At 41.9% G+C, this 24,283-nt stretch overlaps 1 protein-coding gene across 1 annotated transcript in view; it reads right to left on the bottom strand.

Annotated features, from left to right (window-relative positions):
* NEIL3 (nei like DNA glycosylase 3) overlaps nucleotides 1–24,283 on the bottom strand; it is a 328,972-nt gene that overhangs the window by 284,093 nt on the left and 20,596 nt on the right. The window contains exon 2 of the mRNA XM_053703856.1: nucleotides 20,789–20,913. Within this exon, the coding sequence (XP_053559831.1) occupies nucleotides 20,789–20,913 (125 nt within the window). The remainder of the gene's footprint in view (nucleotides 1–20,788; nucleotides 20,914–24,283) is intronic.

The following is a 24,283-nucleotide window of genomic DNA, read 5'->3' as shown; positions in this document are numbered from 1 at the left end:
GTTTCTCTAGGTGATAGAAGTTCTTAAACTGATCCCAGCATGCTCTTCAAGCACTTAGAGACACACTGAAACCCTCATGCAACACTATACACCAGCAAAACCATAAATTTATGTAAGAACTAACCTGACAAATTCATTTCTTTCAAATTGGCAAGAGTCCATGAGCTAGTGACATATGGGATATACAATCCTACCAGGAGGGGCAAAGTTTCCCAAACGTCAAAATGCATATAAATACACCCCTAACCACACCCAATTCAGTTTAACGAATAGCAGGGTAGTGGGGTGATAGAAAAAGGAGTTACAAAAAGCATACAAGAGGAAATGGAAAAATAATTGTGCTTTTATACAAAAAAATCATAACCACCATAAAAAGGGTGGGTCTCATGGACTCTTGCCAATATGAAAGAAATGAATTTATTAGGTAAGTTCTTACATAAACTATGTTTTCTTTCATGTAATTGGCAAGAGTCCATGAGCAAGTGACGTATGGGATAGAAATAACCAAGACGTGGAAGTCCACAGAAGAGTCAGTAGAGAGGGAGGGATAAAACAGCCATTTTCCGCTGAAAAAATTAAATCCACAAAAAAATAAGTTTCTCATAAATTAAGAAAAAAAAAAAAAAAAAATAAGCAGAAGAATCAAACTGAAACAGCTGCCTGGAGAACTTTTCTATCAAAGACTGCTTCAGAAGAAGCAAATACATCAAAATGGTAAAATTTAGTAAATGTATGCAAAGAAGACCGAGTTGCTGCTTCGCAAATCTGATCAACTGAAGCTTCATTCTTAAAAGCCCAAGTAGTGGAGACTGATCTAGTAGAATGAGCTGTGATCCTCTGAGGCGGGGACAGTCCCGCCTCCAAATATGCCTTATGAATCAAAAGCTTTAACCAAGATGCCAAAAGAAATGGCAGAAGCTTTCTAACCTTTCCTAGAACCAGAGAAGACAACAAATAGAATAGAAGTCTTCCTGAAATCTTAAGTAGCTTCAACATAATATTTCAAAGCTCTTACAACATCCAAAGAATGCAAATATCTTTCAAGAGTATTCTTGGGATTAGGACACAAGGAAGGAACAACAATTTCCCTACTAATGTTGTGAATATTAACAACCTTAGGAAGAAATTTAAACGAAGTCCGCAAAACAGCCTTATCCTGATGAAAAATCAGAAAAGGAGACTCACAAGAGAGAGCAGACAATTCGAAACTCTTCTAGCTGAAGAGATAGCCAAAAGAAACAATTAAAGTAGTTTAATATCCAAAGAATGCATAGGCTCAAAAGGAGGATCCTGCAAAGTCTTCAAAACCAAAATTAAGACTCCAAGGAGGAGAGATTGATTTAATAACAGGCTTGATACAAACCAAAGCCTGAACAAAAAACAGTGAATATCAGGAAGCTTAGCAATCTTTCTATGAAATAAAACAGAAAGAGCAGAGATTTGTCCCTTCAAGGAACTTGCAGACAAACCTTTATCCAAACCATCCTGAAGAAACTGTAAAATTTTAGGAATTCTAAAAGAATGCCAGGGGAATTTATGAGAACATCATGAAATATAAGCCTTCCAAACTAGATAATAAATCTTCCTTTAAACAGACTTACGAGCCTGTAGCATAGCATTAATCACCGAGTCAGAGCAACCTCTATGACTAAGCATTAAGAGTTCAATTTCCATAACTTCAAATTTAACGATTTGAGATCCTGATGAAAAAAAACAGAATTTATGCTTACCTGATAAATTACTTTCTCCAACGGTGTGTCCGGTCCACGGCGTCATCCTTACTTGTGGGATATTCTCTTCCCCAACATGGCAAAAGAAATGGCAAAGAGTCCCAGCAAAGCTGGCCATATAGTCCCTCCTAGGCTCCGCCCACCCCAGTCATTCGACCGACGGACAGGAGGAAATATATATAGGAGAAACCATATGGTACCGTGGTGACTGTAGTTAGAGAAAATAATTCATCAGACCTGATTAAAAAACCAGGGCGGGCCGTGGACCGGACACACCGTTGGAGAAAGTAATTTATCAGGTAAGCATAAATTCTGTTTTCTCCAACATTGGTGTGTCCGGTCCACGGCATCATCCTTACTTGTGGGAACCAATACCAAAGCTTTAGGACACGGATGAAGGGAGGGAGCAAATCAGGTCACCTAAACGGAAGGCACCACAGCTTGCAAAACCTTTCTCCCAAAAATAGCCTCCGAAGAAGCAAAAGTATCAAATTTGTAAAATTTGGCAAAAGTGTGCAGTGAAGACTAAGTCGCTGCCTTACATATCTGGTCAACAGAAGCCTCGTTCTTAAAGGCCCATGTGGAAGCCACAGCCCTAGTGGAGTGAGCTGTGATTCTTTCAGGAGGCTCCCGTCCGGCAGTCTCATAAGCCAATCGGATGATGCTTTTAAGCCAAAAGGAAAGAGAGGTAGAAGTCGCTTTTTGACCTCTCCTTTTACCAGAATAAACAACAAACAAGGAAGATGTTTGTCTGAAATCTTTTGTAGCCTCTAAATAGAATTTTAGAGCACGGACTACGTCCAAATTGTGTAACAAACGTTCCTTCTTTGAAACTGGATTCGGACACAAAGAAGGTACAACTATCTCCTGGTTAATATTTTTGTTAGAAACAACCTTAGGAAGAAAACCAGGCTTAGTACGCAAAACCACCTTATCTGCATGGAACACCAGATAGGGCGGAGAACACTGCAGAGCAGATAACTCTGAAACTCTTCTAGCAGAAGAAATTGCAACCAAAAACAAAACTTTCCAAGATAGTAACTTAATATCTATGGAATGTAAAGGTTCAAACGGAACCCCTTGAAGAACTGAAAGAACTAGATTTAGACTCCAGGGGGGAGTCAAAGGTCTGTAAACAGGCTTGATCCTAACCAGAGCCTGAACAAATGCTTGAACATCTGGCACAGCTGCCAGTCTTTTGTGTAGTAAAACAGATAAAGCGGAGATCTGTCCCTTTAGAGAACTTGCAGATAATCCTTTCTCCAAACCTTCTTGTAGAAAGGAGAGAATCTTAGGAATTTTTATCTTATTCCATGGGAATCCTTTGGATTCACACCAACAGATATATTTTTTCCATATTTTATGGTAAATCTTTCTAGTTACCGGTTTTCTGGCCTGAACCAGAGTATCTATCACAGAATCTGAAAATCCACGCTTCGATAGAATCAAGCGTTCAATCTCCAAGCCGTCAGCTGGTGGGAGATCAGATTTGGATGTTCGAATGGACCCTGAACAAGAAGGTCCTGTCTCAAAGGTAGCTTCCATGGTGGAGCCGATGACATATTCACCAGGTCTGCATACCAAGTCCTGCGTGGCCACGCAGGAGCTATCAAGATCACAGAGGCCCTCTCCTGATTGATCCTGGCTACCAGCCTGGGAATGAGAGGAAACGGTGGAAATACATAAGCTAGGTTGAAGGTCCAAGGTGCTACTAGTGCATCTACTAGAGTCGCCTTGGGATCCCTGGATCTGAACCCGTAGCAAGGAACCTTGAAGTTCTGACGAGACGCCATCAGATCCATGTCTGGAATGCCCCATAATTGAGTTATTTGGGCAAAGATCTCCGGATGGAGTTCCCACTGCCCCGGATGGAATGTCTGACGACTCAGAAAATCCGCCTCCCAGTTTTCCACACCTGGGATGTGGATCGCAGACAGGTGGCAGGAGTGATCCTCCGCCCATTGAATTATTTTGGTCACTTCTTTCATCGCCAGGGAACTCCTTGTTCCCCCCTGATGATTGATATATGCAACGGTCGTCATGTTGTCTGATTGGAACCTTATGAATCTGGCCTTTGCTAGCTGAGGCCAAGCCCTGAGAGCATTGAATATCGCTCTCAGTTCCAGAATGTTTATCGGGAGAAGAGACTCTTCCCGAGACCATAGACCCTGAGCTTTCAGGGATTCCCAGACCGCGCCCCAGCCCACTAGACTGGCGTCGGTCGTGACAATGACCCACTCTGGTCTGCGGAAGCTCATTCCCTGGGATAGATGGTCCAGGGTCAGCCACCAACGGAGTGAATCTCTGGTCTTCTGATCTACTTGAATCATTGGAGACAAGTCTGTATAGTCCCCATTCCACTGTTTGAGCATGCACAGTTGTAATGGTCTTAGATGAATTTGTGCAAAAGGAACTATGTCCATTGCTGCAACCATCAACCCTACTACTTCCATGCACTGCGCTATGGAAGGACGAGGAACAGAATGAAGCACTTGACAAGAGCTTAGAAGTTTTGATTTTCTGACCTCTGTCAGAAAAATCCTCATTTCTAAGGAATCTATTATTGTTCCCAAGAAGGGAACTCTTGTCGACGGAGACAGAGAACTTTTTTCTATGTTCACTTTCCATCCGTGTGATCTGAGAAAGGCTAGAACGATGTCTGTATGAGCCTTTGCTTTTGACAGGGACGACGCTTGTATTAGAATGTCGTCCAAGTAAGGTACTACTGCAATGCCCCTCGGTCTTAGAACCGCTAGAAGGGACCCTAGCACCTTTGTGAAAATCCTTGGAGCAGTGGCTAACCCGAATGGGAGGGCCACAAACTGGTAATGCTTGTCCAGAAAAGCGAACCTTAGGAACTGATGATGTTCTTTGTGGATAGGAATATGTAGGTACGCATCCTTTAGATCCACGGTAGTCATAAATTGACTTTCCTGGATAGTGGGTAGAATCGTTCGAATGGTTTCCATCTTGAACGATGGTACCCTGAGAAATTTGTTTAGGATCTTCTAATCCAAAATTGGTCTGAAAGTTCCCTCTTTTTTGGGAACTACGAACAGATTGGAATAAAATCCCATTCCTTGTTCCTTTATTGGAACTGGGTGTATCACTCCCATCTTTAACAGGTCTTCTACACAATGTAAGAATGCTTGTCTCTTTATTTGGTTTGAGGATAAGTGAGACATGTGGAACCTTCCCCTTGGGGGTAGTTCCTTGAATTCCAGGAGATAACCTTGAGAAACTATTTCTAGCGCCCAGGGAACGTCCAAGCCTGAGCAAAGAGAGAGAGTCTGCCCCCCACTAGATCCGGTCCCGGATCGGGGGCTACGCTTCATGCTGTTTTGTTAGCAGCGGCAGGCTTCTTGGCCTGCTTACCCTTGTTCCAGCCTTGCATCGGTTTCCAGGCTGGTTTGGGTTGTGAGGCATTACCCTCTTGCTTAGAGGATGCAGAATTAGAGGCCGGTCCGTTCCTGAAATTGCGAAAGGAACGAAAATTAGACTTATTTTTAGCCTTGAAAGACCTATCTTGTGGAAGGGCGTGGCCCTTTCCCCCAGTGATGTCTGAAATCTCTTTCAATTCTGGTCCAAATAGAGTTTTACCTTTGAAAGGGATGTTAAGCAATTTTGTCTTGGATGACACATCCGCTGACCAAGACTTTAGCCAAAGCACTCTGCGCGCCACGATAGCAAACCCTGAATTTTTCGCCGCTAATCTAGCTAATTGCAAAGTGGCATCTAAAATAAAAGAGTTAGCCAATTTAAGTGCGTGAACTCTGTCCATAACCTCCTCATATGGAGTCTCTCTACTGAGCGACTTTTCTAGTTCCTCGAACCAGAACAACGCTGCTGTAGTGACAGGAACAATGCACGAAATTGGTTGTAGAAGGTAACCTTGCTGTACAAAAATCTTTTTAAGCAAACCTTCCAATTTTTTATCCATAGGATCTTTGAAAGCACAACTATCTTCGATAGGAATAGTAGTGCGTTTGTTTAGAGTAGAAACTGCCCCCTCGACCTTAGGGACTGTCTGCCATAAGTCCTTTCTGGGGTCGACCATAGGAAATAATTTCTTAAATATAGGGGGGGGAACAAAAGGTATGCCGGGCTTTTCCCACTCCTTATTCACTATGTCCGCCACCCGCTTGGGTATAGGAAAAGCGTCGGGGTGCACCGGAACCTCTAGGAACTTGTCCATCTTGCATAATTTCTCTGGAATGACCAAGTTGTCACAATCATCCAGAGTAGATAACACCTCTTTAAGCAGTGTGCGGAGATGTTCTAATTTAAATTTAAATGTCACAACATCAGGTTCAGCTTGTTGAGAAATTTTTCCTGAATCTGAGATTTCTCCATCTGACAAAACCTCCCTCATGGCCCCTTCAGATTGGTGTGAGGGTATGACAGAACAATTATCATCAGCGCCCTCCTGCTCTTCAGTGTTTAAAACAGAGCAATCTCGCTTTCTCTGATAAGTAGGCATTTTGGATAAAAACATAATTTATGTAAGAACTTACCTGATAAATTCATTTCTTTCATATTAGCAAGAGTCCATGAGCTAGTGACGTATGGGATATACATTCCTACCAGGAGGGGCAAAGTTTCCCAAACCTCAAAATGCCTATAAATACACCCCTCACCACACCCACAATTCAGTTTAACGAATAGCCAAGAAGTGGGGTGATAAAAAAGTGCGAAAGCATATAAAATAAGGAATTGGAATAATTGTGCTTTATACAAAATCATAACCACCACAAAAAAAGGGCGGGTCTCATGGACTCTTGCTAATATGAAAGAAATGAATTTATCAGGTAAGTTCTTACATAAATTATGTTTTCTTTCATGTAATTAGCAAGAGTCCATGAGCTAGTGACGTATGGGATAATGATTACCCAAGATCTGGATCTTTCCACACAAGAGTCACTAGAGAGGGAGGGATAAAATAAAGACAGCCAATTCCTGCTGAAAATAATCCACACCCAAAATAAAGTTTAAAGAAAAACATAAGCAGAAGATTCAAACTGAAACCGCTGCCTGAAGTACTTTTCTACCAAAAACTGCTTCAGAAGACGAAAATACATCAAAATGGTAGAATTTAGTAAAAGTATGCAAAGAGGACCAAGTTGCTGCTTTGCAAATCTGATCAACCGAAGCTTCATTCCTAAACGCCCAGGAAGTAGAAACTGACCTAGTAGAATGAGCTGTAATCCTCTGAGGCGGAGTTTTACCCGACTCAACATAGGCAAGATGAATTAAAGATTTCAACCAAGATGCCAAAGAAATGGCAGAAGCTTTCTGGCCTTTTCTAGCACCGGAAAAAATAACAGACTAGAAGTCTTTCGGAAAGACTTAGTAGCTTCAACATAATATTTCAAAGCTCTAACAACATCCAAAGAATGCAACGATTTCTCCTTAGAATTCTTAGGATTAGGACATAATGAAGGAACCACAATTTCTCTACTAATGTTGTTGGAATTCACAACTTTAGGTAAAAATTCAAAAGAAGTTCGCAACACCGCCTTATCCTGATGAAAAATCAGAAAAGGAGACTCACAAGAAAGAGCAGATAATTCAGAAACTCTTCTGGCAGAAGAGATGGCCAAAAGGAACAAAACTTTCCAAGAAAGTAATTTAATGTCCAATGAATGCATAGGTTCAAACGGAGGAGCTTGAAGAGCTCCCAGAACCAAATTCAAACTCCAAGGAGGAGAAATTGACTTAATGACAGGTTTTATACGAACCAAAGCTTGTACAAAACAATGAATATCAGGAAGAATAGCAATCTTTCTGTGAAAAAGAACAGAAAGAGCAGAGATTTGACCTTTCAAGGAACTTGCGGACAAACCCTTATCTAAACCATCCTGAAGAAACTGTAAAATTCTCGGTATTCTAAAAGAATGCCAAGAAAAATGATGAGAAAGACACCAAGAAATATAAGTCTTCCAGACTCTATAATATATCTCTCTAGATACAGATTTACGAGCTTGTAACATAGTATTAATCACAGAGTCAGAGAAACCTCTTTGACCAAGAATCAAGCGTTCAATCTCCATACCTTTAAATTTAAGGATTTCAGATCCTGATGGAAAAAAGGACCTTGAGACAGAAGGTCTGGTCTTAACGGAAGAGTCCACGGTTGGCAAGAGGCCATCCGGACAAGATCCGCATACCAAAACCTGTGAGGCCATGCCGGAGCTACCAGCAGAACAAACGAGCATTCCTTCAGAATCTTGGAGATTACTCTTGGAAGAAGAACTAGAGGCGGAAAGATATAAGCAGGATGATACTTCCAAGGAAGTGATAATGCATCCACTGCCTCCGCCTGAGGATCCCGGGATCTGGACAGATACCTGGGAAGTTTCTTGTTTAGATGAGACGCCATCAGATCTATTTCTGGAAGTTCCCACATATGAACAATCTGAAGAAATACCTCTGGGTGAAGAGACCATTCGCCCGGATGCAACGTTTGGCGACTGAGATAATCCGCTTCCCAATTGTCTATACCTGGGATATGAACCGCAGAGATTAGACAGGAGCTGGATTCCGCCCAAACCAAAATTCGAGATACTTCTTTCATAGCCAGAGGACTGTGAGTCCCTCCTTGATGATTGATGTATGCCACAGTTGTGACATTGTCTGTCTGAAAACAAATGAACAATTCTCTCTTCAGAAGAGGCCAAAACTGAAGAGCTCTGAAAATTGCACGGAGTTCCAAAATATTGATCGGTAATCTCACCTCCTGAGATTCCCAAACTCCTTGTGCCGTCAGAGATCCCCACACAGCTCCCCAACCTGTGAGACTTGCATCTGTTGAAATTACAGTCCAGGTCGGAAGCACAAAAGAAGCCCCCTGAATTAAACGATGGTGATCTGTCCACCACGTTAGAGAGTGTCGAACAATCTGTTTTAAAGATATTAATTGAGATATCTTTGTGTAATCCTTGCACCATTGATTCAGCATACAGAGCTGAAGAGGTCGCATGTGAAAACGAGCAAAGGGGATTGCGTCCGATGCAGCAGTCATAAGACCTAGAATTTCCATGCATAAGGCTACCGAAGGGAATGATTGTGACTGAAGGTTTCGACAAGCTGAAATCAATTTTAGACGTCTCTTGTCTGTTAAAGACAGAGTCATGGACACTGAATCTATCTGGAAACCCAGAAAAGTTACCCTTGTCTGAGGAATCAATGAACTTTTTGGTAAATTGATCCTCCAACCATGATCTTGAAGAAACAACACAAGTCGATTCGTATGAGATTCTGCTAAATGTAAAGACTGAGCAAGTACCAAGATATCGTCCAAATAAGGAAATACCACAATACCCTGTTCTCTGATTACAGACAGAAGGGCACCGAGAACCTTTGTAAAAATTCTTGGAGCTGTAGCTAGGCCAAACGGCAGAGCCACAAACTGGTAATGCTTGTCCAGAAAAGAGAATCTCAGGAACTGATAATGATCTGGATGAATCGGAATATGCAGATATGCATCCTGTAAATCTATTGTGGACATATAATGCCCTTGCTGAACAAAAGGCAAGATAGTCCTTACAGTTACCATCTTGAACGTTGGTATCCTTACATAACGATTCAATATTTTTAGATCCAGAACTGGTCTGAAGAATTCTCCTTCTTTGGTACAATGAAGAGATTTGAATAAAACCCCATCCCCTGTTCCGGAACTGGAACTGGCATAATTACTCCAGCCAACTCTAGATCTGAAACACAATTCAGAAATGCTTGAGCTTTCACTGGATTTACTGGGACACGGGAAAGAAAAAATCTCTTTGCAGGAGGTCTCATCTTGAAACCAATTCTGTACCCTTCTGAAACAATGTTCTGAATCCAAAGATTGTGAACAGAATTGATCCAAATTTCTTTGAAAAAACATAACCTGCCCCCTACCAGCTGAGCTGGAATGAGGGCCGCACCTTCATGTGGACTTAGAAGCAGGCTTTGCCTTTCTAGCAGGCTTGGATTTATTCCAGACCGGAGATGGTTTCCAAACTGAAACTGCTCCTGAAGATGAAGGATTAGGCTTTTGTTCTTTGTTGAAACGAAAGGAACGAAAACGATTATTAGCCCTGTTTTTACCCTTAGATTTTTTATCCTGTGGTAAAAAAGTTCCTTTCCCACCAGTAACAGTTGAGATAATAGAATCCAACTGAGAACCAAATAATTTGTTACCCTGGAAAGAAATGGAAAGTAGAGTTGATTTAGAAGCCATATCAGCATTCCAAGTCTTAAGCCATAAAGCTCTTCTAGCTAAAATAGCTAGAGACATAAACCTGACATCAACTCTGATAATATCAAAAATGGCATCACAGATAAAATTATTAGCATGCTGAAGAAGAATAATAATATCATGAGAATCATGATCTGTTACTTGTTGCGCTAAAGTTTCCAACCAAAAAGTTGAAGCTGCAGCAACATCAGCCAATGATATAGCAGGTCTAAGAAGATTACCTGAACACAGATAAGCTTTTCTTAGAAAGGATTCAATTTTCCTATCTAAAGGATCCTTAAACGAAGTACCATCTGACGTAGGAATAGTAGTACGTTTAGCAAGGGTAGAAATAGCCCCATCAACTTTAGGGATTTTGTCCCAAAATTCTAATCTGTCAGACGGCACAGGATATAATTGCTTAAAACGTTTAGAAGGAGTAAATGAATTACCCAATTTATCCCATTCTTTGGAAATTACTGCAGAAATAGCATTAGGAACAGGAAAAACTTCTGGAATAACCACAGGAGATTTAAATACCTTATCTAAACGTTTAGAATTAGTATCAAGAGGACCAGAATCCTCTATTTCTAAAGCAATTAGTACTTCTTTAAGTAAAGAACGAATAAATTCCATTTTAAATAAATATGAAGATTTATCAGCATCAATCTCTGAGACAGAATCCTCTGAACCAGAAGAGTCATCAGAATCAGAATGATGATGTTCATTTAAAAATTCATCTGTAGGGAGAGAAGTTTTAAAAGATTTTTTACGTTTACTAGAAGGAGAAATAACAGACATAGCCTTCTTTATGGATTCAGAAACAAAATCTCTTATGTTATCAGGAACATTCTGCACCTTAGATGTTGAAGGAACTGCAACAGGCAATGGTACTTTACTAAAGGAAATACTATCTGCATTAACAAGTTTGTCATGACAATTAATACAAACAACAGCCGGAGGAATAGCTACCAAAAGTTTACAGCAGATACACTTAGCTTTGGTAGATCCAGCACTAGACAGCGATTTTCCTGTAGTATCTTCTGACTCAGATGCAACGTGAGACATCTTGCAATATGTAAGAGAAAAAACAACATATAAAGCAAAATTGATCAAATTCCTTAAATGACAGTTTCAGGAATGGGAAAAAAATGCCAAAGAACAAGCTTCTAGCAACCAGAAGCAATGAAAAAAATGAGACTGAAATAATGTGGAGACAAAAGCGACGCCCATATTTTTAGCGCCATGTCGGAACGCCGACATTTTTGGCGCAAAATAACGTCAAAAAATGACGCAACTTCCGGCGACACGTATGACGCCGGAAACGGAAAAGAATTTTTTGTGCCAAAAAAGTCCGCGCCAAGAATGACGCAATAAAATGAAGCATTTTCTGCCCCCGCGAGCCTAACAGCCCACAGGGAAAAAAGAGTCAAATTGAAGGTAAGAAAAAAATGATTAATTCAAGTGCATTATCCCAAATATGAAACTGACTATCTGAAAAATAAGGAATGTTGAACATTCTGAGTCAAGGCAAATAAATGTTTGAATACATATATTTAGAACTTTATAAACTAAGTGCCCAACCATAGCTTAGAGTGTCACAGAAAATAAGATTTACTTACCCCAGGACACTCATCTACATGTTTGTAGAAAGCCAAACCAGTACTGAAACGAGAATCAGCAGAGGTAATGGTATATATAAGAGTATATCGTCGATCTGAAAAGGGAGGTAAGAGATGAATTTCTACGACCGATAACAGAGAACCTATGAAATAGACCCCGTAGAAGGAGATCACTGCATTCAAATAGGCAATACTCTCCTCACATCCCTCTGACATTCACTGCACGCTGAGAGGAAAACCGGGCTCCAACTTGCTGCGGAGCGCATATCAACGTAGAATCTAGCACAAACTTACTTCACCACCTCCATCGGAGGCAAAGTTTGTAAAACTGAATTGTGGGTGTGGTGAGGGGTGTATTTATAGGCATTTTGAGGTTTGGGAAACTTTGCCCCTCCTGGTAGGAATGTATATCCCATACGTCACTAGCTCATGGACTCTTGCTAATTACATGAAAAAAATATTTGCTATGGAGTTATCCATTACAGCCGTTAATTGTTGCATGGTAATAAGCATTGGCGCACTAGATGTACTAGGGGCCTCCTGCGTGGGCAAAACTGGTGTAGACACAGTAGGAGATGATGTAGTATCATGTTTACTCCCCTCATCTGAGGAATCATCTTGGGCAATTTCATTATCTGTGGCAGTACTGTCCTTACTTTGTTTGGACGCTATGGCACAATTATCACATAAATTTAAATGGGGAGACACATTGGCTTTCATACATATAGAACATAGCTTATCTGAAGGTACAGACATGTTAAACAGGCTTAAACTTGTCAACAAAGCACAAAAAACTTTTAAAACAAAACCGTTACTGTCTCTTTAAATTTTAAACAGAAAACACTTTATTACTGAATATGTGAAAAAGTATGAATGAATTGTTCAAAAATTACCAAAATTTCACCACAGTGTCTTAAAGCATTAATAGTATTGCACACCAAATTTCAGAGCTTTAACCCTTAAAATAACGTAACCGGAGCCGTTTATAAATTTAACCCCTATACAGTCCCAGCTATAGTCTTTGCTGAGACCCAACCAAGCCCAGAGGGGAATACGATACCAATTGACGCCTTCTAGAAGCTTTTCCAGCAATTTTTAGATCCTCACACATGCATCTGCATGCCCTGCTCTCAAAAAACAACTGCGCAGTAATGGCGCGAAAATGAGGCTCAGTCTATAACTAGGAAGGCCCCCTGACTGGAAAAGGTGTCTAACACAGTGCCTGCCGTTTAATAAACGTTCCCCAAGTTTATAAATGCAAATTGTCAGCATAAATATGAATAAAATGCCCAAATAAAGCAATCGATTTAGCCCATAAAAATGTCTACCAGTTTTTTAGCCCATAATAAGCCCTTTATTCTGTTTGTTTGACTAAGAAAATGGCTTAACCATCTCCGTGGAGATGTTGCCTGTGCAACGGCAAAGAGAATGACTGGGGTGGGCGGAGCCTAGGAGGGACTATATGGCCAGCTTTGCTGGGACTCTTTGCCATTTCCTGTTGGGGAAGAGAATATCCCACAAGTAAGGATGACGCCGCGGACCGGACACACCAATGTTTGAGAAAAGGCCCTTGAGACAGAAGGTCTGGTCTTAGAGGAAGAGGCCAAGGCTGGCAACTGGACATCCGAACAAGATGGGCATACCAAAACCTGTGAGGCCACGATGGTGCTCTCAGAAACACATACGGATGTTCCATAACGATCATGGAGATCACTCTTGGAAGAACTACTAGAGGCGGAAAGATATAAGCAGGTTGGTAAAACCAAGGAACTGCTAAAGCATCCACTAGCTCGGCCTGAGGATCCCTGGACAGGTAGTAATTTCAAAGTGATGGAAAACAGCACACCTTATCTTCTTTTGTGGGGCACGGAGTAACAGACTTGCCAGGTCTCTGTAGAATCCACAAATTTCAAAAAATTTCAAAAAACTCCAGCCACCAACTTCATTAAAAGACCTTTATTATCTTATTCTGGGTCCAAGTATACAACGTTTCAAGCCAACATTAGGCTCTTAATTGTGGTACATAAAAGGAAGTAAGCAGCATCCCCCACAATGCACCATAGTCAGGAAGAGAGGTGAGTAAAATGGCTGCCAGCAGCACATGGCAAACACAACAGGGAAAAACCCTGACACTTTGGGACAATGAATAGATTTGAAAAAGAAAAAAAAACAAAAAAAAAAAAAAAAAAACAGACCCTGTTCCTGAAACAGAACTGGTATGATTACACCTGAAAGCTCTAGATCTGAAACACACTTCAGAAAAGCCTGAGCCTTCACCGGATTTGCTGGAACGTGAGAGAGAAAAAAAAAAAAAAAATCTTCTCACAGGAGGTCTTACTCTGAATCCTATTCGATACCCTTGAGAGACTATACTCTGAATCCACTGATTTTGAACAGAATCTGCCCAAATGTCTTAGAATAATTTCAAGCTGCCCCCCACCAGCTGAACTGGATCGAGGGCCGCACCTTCATGCAGACTTGGGGGCTGGCTTTGGTTTCTTAAAAGGCTTGGATTTATTCCAACTTTAAGAAGGTTTCCAATTGGAACCAGAGTCTTTAGGGGAATAATTGGTTTTCTGTTCCTTATTCTGTTGAAAAAGGACGAAAATGATTAGAAGCTTTAGATTTACCCTTAGATCTTTTATCCTGAGGCAAAAAACCTCCCTTCCCACCAGTGATAGTTGAAATAACTGATAAACTGAGAACAAAATAAATTGTTACCATGGAAAGAAAGAAATAGTAATCTAGACTTAGATACCATGTAAGCATTCCAATTTGAGCCATAAAGCTCTTCTAGCTAAAATAGCTAGACATACATTTAACATCAATTTTGATGATATCAAAAAATGGCATCACAGATAAAATGGATTAGCATGTTGAAGCAAACTAACAATGCTAGACTAATCGGGATCTGTTTCCTGTTGCGCTAGGTTATCCAACCAAAGGGTTGAAGCAGCCGCAACATCAGCCATAGAAATAGCAGGCCTGAGAAGATAGACAGAATATAAATAAGCTTTCCTTAGATAAGATTCAAGTTTCCTATCTATAGGATCTTTAAAAGAAGTACTGTCTTCCATAGGAATACTAGTACGTTTGGCAAGAGTAGAAATAGCCCCATCAACTTTGGGGATTTTTCCCAAAACTCTAAATCTAGCCGCTGGCAAAGGGTACAACCTTTTAAACCTAGAAGAAGGAATGAAAGAAGTACCAGGCTTAATCCATTCCTTAGCAATCACATCAGAAATAGCATCAGGAACTGGAAAAACCTCAGGAGTAAGCACAGGAGGTTTATAAACAAAATCTGATATCAAGACGACTAGACTCCTCAATATCCAAAGTAACCAACACTTCTTTTAACAAGGAATGAATATACTCACTCAATCTTGAAAAGATCCTCATCAGAGGAGGATAATTTCCGTATGTTGTCGGTCATTAGAAATTTAATCAATTTTATGAGAAGTTTTAAAAGACCTTTTACGTTTATTAGAAGGCGGAATAGCGGACAAAGCCTTCTGTATCACATCAGCAATATAATTTTTCATATCAACAGATGTTGAAGGAACAACAAAAACTGTACTAGTACTGATGGAAACGTTTTCTGCATGCAAAAGCTTACATACTACAGCTGGAGATATAATCTCAGCTAACTTACAACAGATACACTTAGCTTTGGAAGAACTGTGATCAGGCAGCAGGGTTCCAACAGTTGCTTCTGAGACAGGATCAGATTGAGACATCTTGCAAAAATAAAAGAAAAAACAACATTAAAGCAAAATTTACAATTTCCTTATATGGCAGTTTCAGGAATGGGAAAAAATGCAAACAGCATAGCCCTCTAAGCATATAGAAGGCAAGAGGCATATAGGAAGTGGGGTGAAAAATAAACTAAATGTTTTGGCACCAAGAATGATGCACAACGCAAAAGGAAGTTAAAAAATGTTTTTGGCGCAACAACGCAACTCGTGTCATAACAGGCCCAGAGGCAGAACTTTTTTTCACTTTCTGCAATGAGATTTTTTAGCGAAACATTTTATGCAGATCATAATTTTAAATAAAATGTAATTTTAAATTAGGCAGTTACACTAAAGCACCAGTTCAATTGCAATTTGTTGGTTAACTGGAGGATAAAGCAATTTTTTAAGTTTTATAATATAGTGCAATAGTTGAAAATTGGATTGCAAATTAGCTGCAGACAAAACAAAGAAATGATAAAATGTCTCTTGAATACATCTATTTCCTTTGTTTTTGGTCTAACAGAAATGTAGTAATAAAAAAGTGCATTGCTCATAAGAACATCTTACAATCAAAAAAAAGCATCTTTGCAAACTGGGAAAGGCTAAGGGGTGAGTTTGAGCTAGCAAACAATAAATGCACTGCTACTTTGCAGCTCTAATGCATATTTGACTGTTCACTTCAAACAGTACTTTGCTCTGGATGCACTGTGATAAGGAAAACATACAAGTTAAATCGCTGACAGTTCCTGCACGTGTCCTGTTCTTTCTGCAGACATGCTGTGTTTTCTGCAATGACATCTCAGATCACTGTATGTTCTGCCTTGGGGTGCATGAAGAGACCAGGGTGATATTGATATGCACGGGGGGGGGGGGGGGGGGGGGGGGATACATGAAGAGACCAGGGTGATATACCCCCCCACCTGCATATTAATATCACCCTGGTCTCTTCATGCATAACCCCCCCCCCCGTGCATATCAATATCACCCTGGTCTCTTCATGCATACCCCCCCCCGTGCATATCAATATCACCCTGGTCTCTTCATGCATACCCCCCACCCTGGTCTCTTCATGCATACCCCCCCCCCCCCCGTGCATATCAATATCACCCTGGGCTCTTCATGCATACCCCCCCCCCGTGCATATCAATATCACCCTGGTCTCTACATGCATACCCCCCCCGTGCATATCAATATCACCCTGGTCTCTTCATGCATAACCCCCCCCCCCCCGTGCATATCAATATCACCCTGGTCTCTTCATGCATACCCCCCCCCGTGCATATCAATATCACCCTGGTCTCTTCATGCATACCCCCCCCCCCGTGCATATCAATATCACCCTGGTCTCTTCATGCATACCCCCCCCCCGTGCATATCAATATCACCCTGGTCTCTTCATGCATACCCCGCATATCAATATCACCCTGGTCTCTTCACCAAACCCCCCCCCCGTGCTTATCAATATCAACCTGGCCTCTTCATGCATACCCCGCATATCAATATCACCCTGGTCTCTTCATGCATACCCCCCCCCCCCCGTGCATATCAATATCACCCTGGTCTCTTCATGCATACCCACCCCACCCGTAAATATCAATATCAACCTGGCCTCTTCATGCATACCCCGCATATCAATATCACCCTGGTCTCTTCATGCATACCCCCCCCCGTGCATATCAATATCACCCTGGTCTCTTCATGCATACCCACCCCACCCCACCCCGTGCATATCAATATCACCCTGGTCTCTTCATGCATACCCCCCCCCCGTGCATATCAATATCACCCTGGTCTCTTCATGCATACCCCGCATATCAATATCACCCTGGTCTCTTCATGCATACCCCCCCCGTGCATATCAATATCACCCTGGTCTCTTCATGCATACCCCGCATATCAATATCACCCTGGTCTCTTCACCAAACCCCCCCCCCCCGTGCTTATCAATATCAACCTGGCCTCTTCATGCATACCCCGCATATCAATATCACCCTGGTCTCTTCATGCATACCCCCCCCCGTGCATATCAATATCACCCTGGTCTCTTCATGCATACCCACCCCACCCGTGCATATCAATATCAACCTGGCCTCTTCATGCATACCCCGCATATCAATATCACCCTGGTCTCTTCATGCATACCCCCCCCCGTGCATATCAATATCACCCTGGTCTCTTCATGCATACCCACCCCACCCCACCCCGTGCATATCAATATCACCCTGGTCTCTTCATGCATACCCACCCCACCCCACCCCGTGCATATCAATATCACCCTGGTCTCTTCATGCATCCCCAACCCCCCGTGCATATCAATATCACCCTGGTCTCTTCATGCATACCCCGCATATCAATATCACCCTGGTCTCTTCACCAACCCCCCCCCCCGTGCTTATCAATATCAACCTGGTCTCTTCATGCATCCCCCCCCCGTGCATATCAATATCACCCTGGTCTCTTCACCCCCCCCCCCGTGCTTATCAATATCACCCTGGTCTCTTCATGCATACCCCGCATATCAATATCACCCTGGTCTCTTCATGCATACCACCCCCCCCGTGCATATCAATATCACCCTGGTCTCTTCATGCTTACCCCCCCGTCCATATCAATATCACCCTGGTCTCTTCATGCATACCCCCCCCCGTGCATATCAATATCACCCTGGTCTCTTCACCCACCCCCCCCCCCCGTGCTTATCAATATCAACCTGGTCTCTTCATGCATACCCCCCCGTCGCATATCAATATCACCCTGGTCTCTTCATGCATACCCCCCCCCCTGTGCATATCAATATCACCCTGGTCTCTTCATGCATACCCCCCCCCCCCCCGTGCATATCAATATCACCCTGGTCTCTTCACCCACATCTATGTATCAATTTCAGGAGCAGCCAATAATTGCAAAGTACTGCACTAAAAATGTTTGCGTGCCGGTTCTCAATTTGAAATCACTGCGCTGGCCAATCAGAAAAAAAAAAAATCAGGTTGAAGAAAATTCTCTGGACAACAGACCTGCCCGTTCTTTCTGCGGGCAGGCTGCAGTTTCTGTGATGAGATTGCAGATCGAACTATGTTCTGCCTTGGGGCCCAGATCTACCCAATGTAAAAGCTAAAGACATGAGAGTCAAATATCCCAGCTAGAAGGTGATCACCAATAGAGCATCTGCAACTGTAGACACCAAATTTTTAAGGGGGTGAGATACCCTTGTAACATTCAGATTATCACCCACACGACCAGAAGGGTTTTTACTGGCCACACAGTCTGTTCTAGAGCCCTTAAAGGGACACGAAACCCAAACATTTTTCTTTCATGATTCAGATAGAGCACTGGTTTTCAAACCTTTCCTCAGGCCTTCCCAACAGTACAGGTTTTCAGGATTACCTTGAATGAGAGCAGGTTAATAACCATGTTTACTAATCAGCTGATTGTTTCACCTGTGCTCTAGTTCAGATATCCTCAAAATGTGGCCTGTTAGGGAGGTCTGAGGACAGGCTTGAAAACCAGCGAGATAGAGAATACAAAATTTAGACAACATTCCAATTTACTTCTATTATCTAATTTGATTTATTATTTTGGTATTCTTTGGTCAGATGTAAGAACATACAAACAACATTATTCTGATTTTAATGCGTCTTAATTTACCCCTATTTTATTACAGCATAAAGATCCACCAAGATCTCAAGGGGTTCTTGAAGCCCACTAGATATCTATGTATATATGTCTTTATGGTAGTAAAACTGGCACTGTGCATAACTGGGGAAATACATTAAAGGGACAGTCAAGTCCCAAAAAAACTTTCATGTTTCAAATAAGGCATGTAATTTTAAACAACTTTCCAATTTACTTTTATCCCCAATTTTGCTTTGTTCTCTTGGTATTCTTAGTTGAAAGCTAAACCTAGGAGGTTCATATGCTAATTTCTAAGACCAGGAAGGTCACCTCTCTATTTGACAGTTTTTCACCACTAGAGGGCATTAGTTCATGTGTTTCATATAGAGAACATTGAGCTCATGCACGTGAATTTATCAAGGATTGAGCACTGATTGGCTAAAATGCAAGTCTGTCAAAAGAACTGAAATAAGGGGGCAGTCTGCAGAGGCTTAGATACAAGGTAATCACAGAGGTAAAAACGTGTATTACTACAACTGTGTTGGCTATGCAAAACTGGGGAATGGGTAATTAAGGGATTATCTATCTAAAAACAACAAACATTCTGGTGTTGACTGTACCTTTAATACCCAAAAGGTCACAATTTGTAGAGATAATCTACTACATAAGACTCATGGAGTACCAGGTCTTTTTGGCCTTAGGAAGGTCTATATATGCAGAAATTTGTGGGACAGCAATTTTAATGATTATGTTTTATTTTTTGGTTGAGAAGCTATTTTTTCTTAACGGATGAGTGCCGAGTAGACCTGGTCATGTGTGTGAGATCAAGTGGTGGACTTCCCAGAGTGGTGTGGTTTCCTTTCCGTTACTTCATGTCATGTTGCCGATGTTTATAATTCTACTGTTATGTCCTTACTCATCTCACTCCTGAATGACAATTTGGGCATCTTTCTCTTTATGTATCTACATCTTCAGAGGCATCGCATAGTGGCAGAATTGTTGTTAGCGTAAGGACATTAATATGGTAAGTAACGGACTATTCTTTGTTTGTCAATTTGTGTTTTAACCCTTTTGTGACAGATTTGATTTGTCTATATCGGAACGTTCCAAGGTAAACAAATTGAAATCTCACAATCGTGGGGGGGTGAGCCTACATCGCTAGGCACGCCCACCATGTCCCCATCCCATTCTGGAAGCGCTATCTGCTTCAGTACAGCCAAACAGCTAGTACGTTCCATGCCGTCCTAACAGCACTAAAGCCCAGCGCAGTTAAGACGGCATGGAACGTCCTAACGTCAGGAAAAGGTTAACCTCAAAAATAAACATAAAAAAAAAAATCATTTAAAATTTAAAAAAGGGACATGAAAGTCAATATTAAACTGTTTGGAAAAGAACGTAATTTTAAAACACTTTCAACTGGCTTCTACTTTTTTTTTTTTTAATAATTTTTTTTAAAAGCATGCCTAGGTGCATGCCTAGGTAGTCTCAAGAGCAGCAATACACTATTGGGACCTAGTTGGTGATTGGTGGTTATTTAGAAATACCTCTTATCATGGGCTCATTAGGAATGTTCAGCTAGCTCCCAGAAACAAATTGCTGCTTGAGAGCCGACTATGTGTTTACCCCTTTGCACATTGCTTGCATTCAACGAACACATAGAGCATTTTCTATTTGCAATTCTTTGCCTATCATTGCTATTATAATAGAGCATTAATTTCATTAGTTTACCGAGTTACAAAGCTAATGTATCACACCATTACCAGTTTTTCTATGTGAGAATCTCCAGCTTACTCTGATTTAGCATTGGATATTTTCCTGCCACAGTTAACAGGAGCATCGACAATACAAACATTTCATTACACAATGCTTTACCTTAATGCCTTCATTCCAAAATATAAAAACAGCTCCTTTCCCAAGGTTTCCACGCCTGCAAAAATGCTTCCAACAAGTGATAGTAAAGTACAACCAGAAGCTCGAGGATCACTGTTCTGCGTTTTCTTTAAAAAAAATAAAAAAAAAATAGTGTGAACATTTTTTATTAAAAAATACACTTGTATTAAAAAAGGGACAGTCGAGTCCAAATAAACTCATGATTCAGATAGGGCATGTAATTTTAAACAACTTTCCAATTTACTTTAATTACCAATTTTGCTTTGTTCTCTTGGTATTCTTAGTTGAAAGCTAAACCTAGGAGGTTCATATGCTAAATTCTTAGACCTTGAAGGCCGCCTCTAATCTACATGCATTTTGACAGTTTTTCACTTCTAGAGGGCGTTAATTCATGTGTTTTATATAGATAACATTGAGCTCATGCACGTGAATTTACAGAGGAGTGAGCACTGATTGGCTAAAATGCAAGTCTGTCAAAAGAACTGAAATAAGGGTGCAGTCTGCAGAGGTTTAGAATCAAGGTAATTATAGAGGTAAAACGTGTATTATAATTGTGTTATGCAAAACTGGGGAATGGGTAATTAAGGGATTATCTATCTTTTAAAACAACAAACATTCTGGTGTTGACTGTCCCTTTAACTTCTTGATTGCTTGTGTATGATGGGGCAGTTACTGGAGGCATAGATATGCGAGACAGACAAGTACAGATTATTATGAACAGTTTAAAGTAAAAACAGAGAGGTATGTTTGAAATCTGTGCCTGTCTGTCTGGGGGACGGACAGACTGGATTTTCTTATTTAGGGCCTGAAAAAAAAAAAAAAAAAAAAATCTTGCCGGCATTGAGAAATCTCACAAAATCTTTGGGGGGGGGGGGGGGGGGGGGGGTTGAGCATTATATTGCAATGCATGATCCAGAATTCATCTTAGGTAGATAAACAACTAAAAGTTGACATTTTAACACTATTTAAAAAGGACCTCACAGTACAAATGAGACTTTTTAGATAATCTTGCTATAGCAGAGAGCTTTAGATCATCAGGCCCCTACTCTATTAAGTAAGAGGGTGCCAGAGAAAGTCCTCAACACACTAAAATGTGCTGCCTAGAGGAGCACATGGTTCCTTTCAAAATTGATTATGGAAGCAATTCTTACCCAACATGTACAGAGCAAACTGCATGACCAAAGTTTCTTAAAAAACAAATAAATAATAAAAAAATAAAAAAAATGTAGCACATTAAGAAAAATGTAATTAAAATGGAACAGTTTACATTAAAAATGTCTCCCCTTTGGGGGCGGAGCCAAGCCGTGCAGGAACATGGCAGCAGAATAACTGAGCTCCGTATCTGCTTACTCTCTTAGCATATATAACATGATCAGGATATAACTTTAAGTGACCAATACCAACTCTAGAGATTGACTATCTATAGGGTCACCAACTTTGCCGACCTGATTTGCTGCGGGTGGCCTGTGAAAACAGCCCGACTAGCCTAACGCATATTTAAACTGGCGCCATAACAGCCTCATTGAGCCGCACATCACATCTCACCGGAGGCCCCCATATTACTCCCGCTGCCTTACGATCCACTGCAGACAGGACTACCGCCACTAAGGAATCCACCTTACTGTTTTCTGAGACCGGAGAGGACCGTTGGATCATTGCCCCCACTCACCTTAGTGGAGGCGCCATCTTCAATCTGCCTATTCACGGTTCCCGATCTCTCTCACGGCCCCTCCGGGATTAACAGAGGAGGTTAGGCTTTGGCTCAGGGGGATTTCCCGCTACTCCGCTTGACTCACTGAGAGGCAATTCTCCTCACACACTAACCGGCACAGATTTCACCGGCGATCCTAGCCGCACACGTGGCCTGTCGACAGAGGTGAGAATTTCTATTGCGCTGCAGTGATTTTAGTGCTTTACCCGCATCCAGCTATATTGCCCCAGGGGTTGAGGTGAGGGGGTTTTGGCTAAGTGGGGGGCAGACGATGAGGGGCATTGAACAAGTGTGTTGCTTCACTGACTTAATTCTATAAGCCTGACCTGATATCACACAGCAGAGGACAAGGCCCGGTCAGAACTTTTTTTTGTTCAGCGCTACCGCACAATCACTGCAAACTCTTTGGGTCTGACACACAAGTGCCAAATTCTCTCTACCCCCCCTCTACTTTGCCCCACACAACTATACCGGACCAACTGTATAAGAGCACATAACTCAGCTCTAGAGGCCCACGATGACCTCCAAAAAAGGTCAGAAATTAGATAAACCACCTAAAAATCCCTCTCAGACCCCGTCGTTGTCCTCCTTTTTTCAATCCTCTGACACTGCACCCATGGCATCAGGGGGTACGCCTGACCCATTGGGCCCCCTGGTCCCAGCAGAGCTAACAAACTCCCATCAAGACTCATTACAGGCCATACAGGTGAAACTAGCCTCCTTACCATCTAAATCGGATCTAGAGTCATTAAGGAGGAAATGAGGGACCTTAAAAGAGACCTTAATGAGATGGGGGCACGAATGGAGTACTTAGAAGAGGGCCAGGAGACTCTTAACAACTTGGCCAGCGCTAATACGCAACAAATATCAATCCAAGATTCCATGGTGCAGTCCCTCCAGGACAAAGTGGAAGACTTGGACAACCGGGGACGAAGGAACAATTTGAGAATCCGTGGCATACCGGAAGATGTCCCCCAGGAACAACTTAAAACTTACATTGTGGGCCTATCTCAACTCCTCTCCCCTGCCTCTCCACCGCTACTTAATGAGGATATAGATAGGGCCCACAGGGCCTTGCGCCCTCTGCCCAAACCTCCATTACCACCACGGGATGTCATAGTTAGATTCCTACGCTTCACCACAAAAGACATCATCTGGCAAGCGGCCAGGACGAGACAATCTATATCTTATCAAGGACATTCGCTTCAATTGTATCAAGACCATAGTCCTCTCACAATTCAAAGGCGCAAAGAAATTAAATTTATTACCAGCACCTTGCGGGAGCAGGGTATCCGATACCGCTGGGCGTTTCCCTTCAGCCTCATTGTTAACCACAACGGCACACAAATTATTTACAAGGACTGCAGAGACCTGGAACACCTATCCAGATCCTTAAACATCCCTCTACATCCTCCCACAGAGGTGAATGTCCTTTCCCCCCTCATGCCAACTGAACCCGGACCCTCCCGCCCAATGGATCAAAGACCCCAATGGCAGAGAGCCCAGCCGAAAAGAAGAAAAATGGAAAAAGCCCCAACGAGAGCTGAGGAATCCACCTCATGATAACCCACCTTTACCAGGCTCTGAATTCCTTCCTTTTCTACCTTCCTTAAGCGTAACCTATGGCCCGATTCTTATCTGGTCCGTTCATTCTACAACAGCCCCTCAGCAACATCCTTTGATACCTTAACCCCCTTCCCTCCCTGCTATCACAGCGGTGACGGATATAAGAAGACTGGACCCACCCGGGTAATGTACTGACTCCT

The sequence above is a fragment of the Bombina bombina genome, chromosome 2, assembly GCF_027579735.1.
Source record: "Bombina bombina isolate aBomBom1 chromosome 2, aBomBom1.pri, whole genome shotgun sequence".
Classification (NCBI taxonomy): Eukaryota; Metazoa; Chordata; class Amphibia; order Anura; family Bombinatoridae; genus Bombina; species Bombina bombina.
Note: the sequence above shows the minus strand (reverse complement) of the source record. Positions and strands in the feature narration are given on the sequence as shown.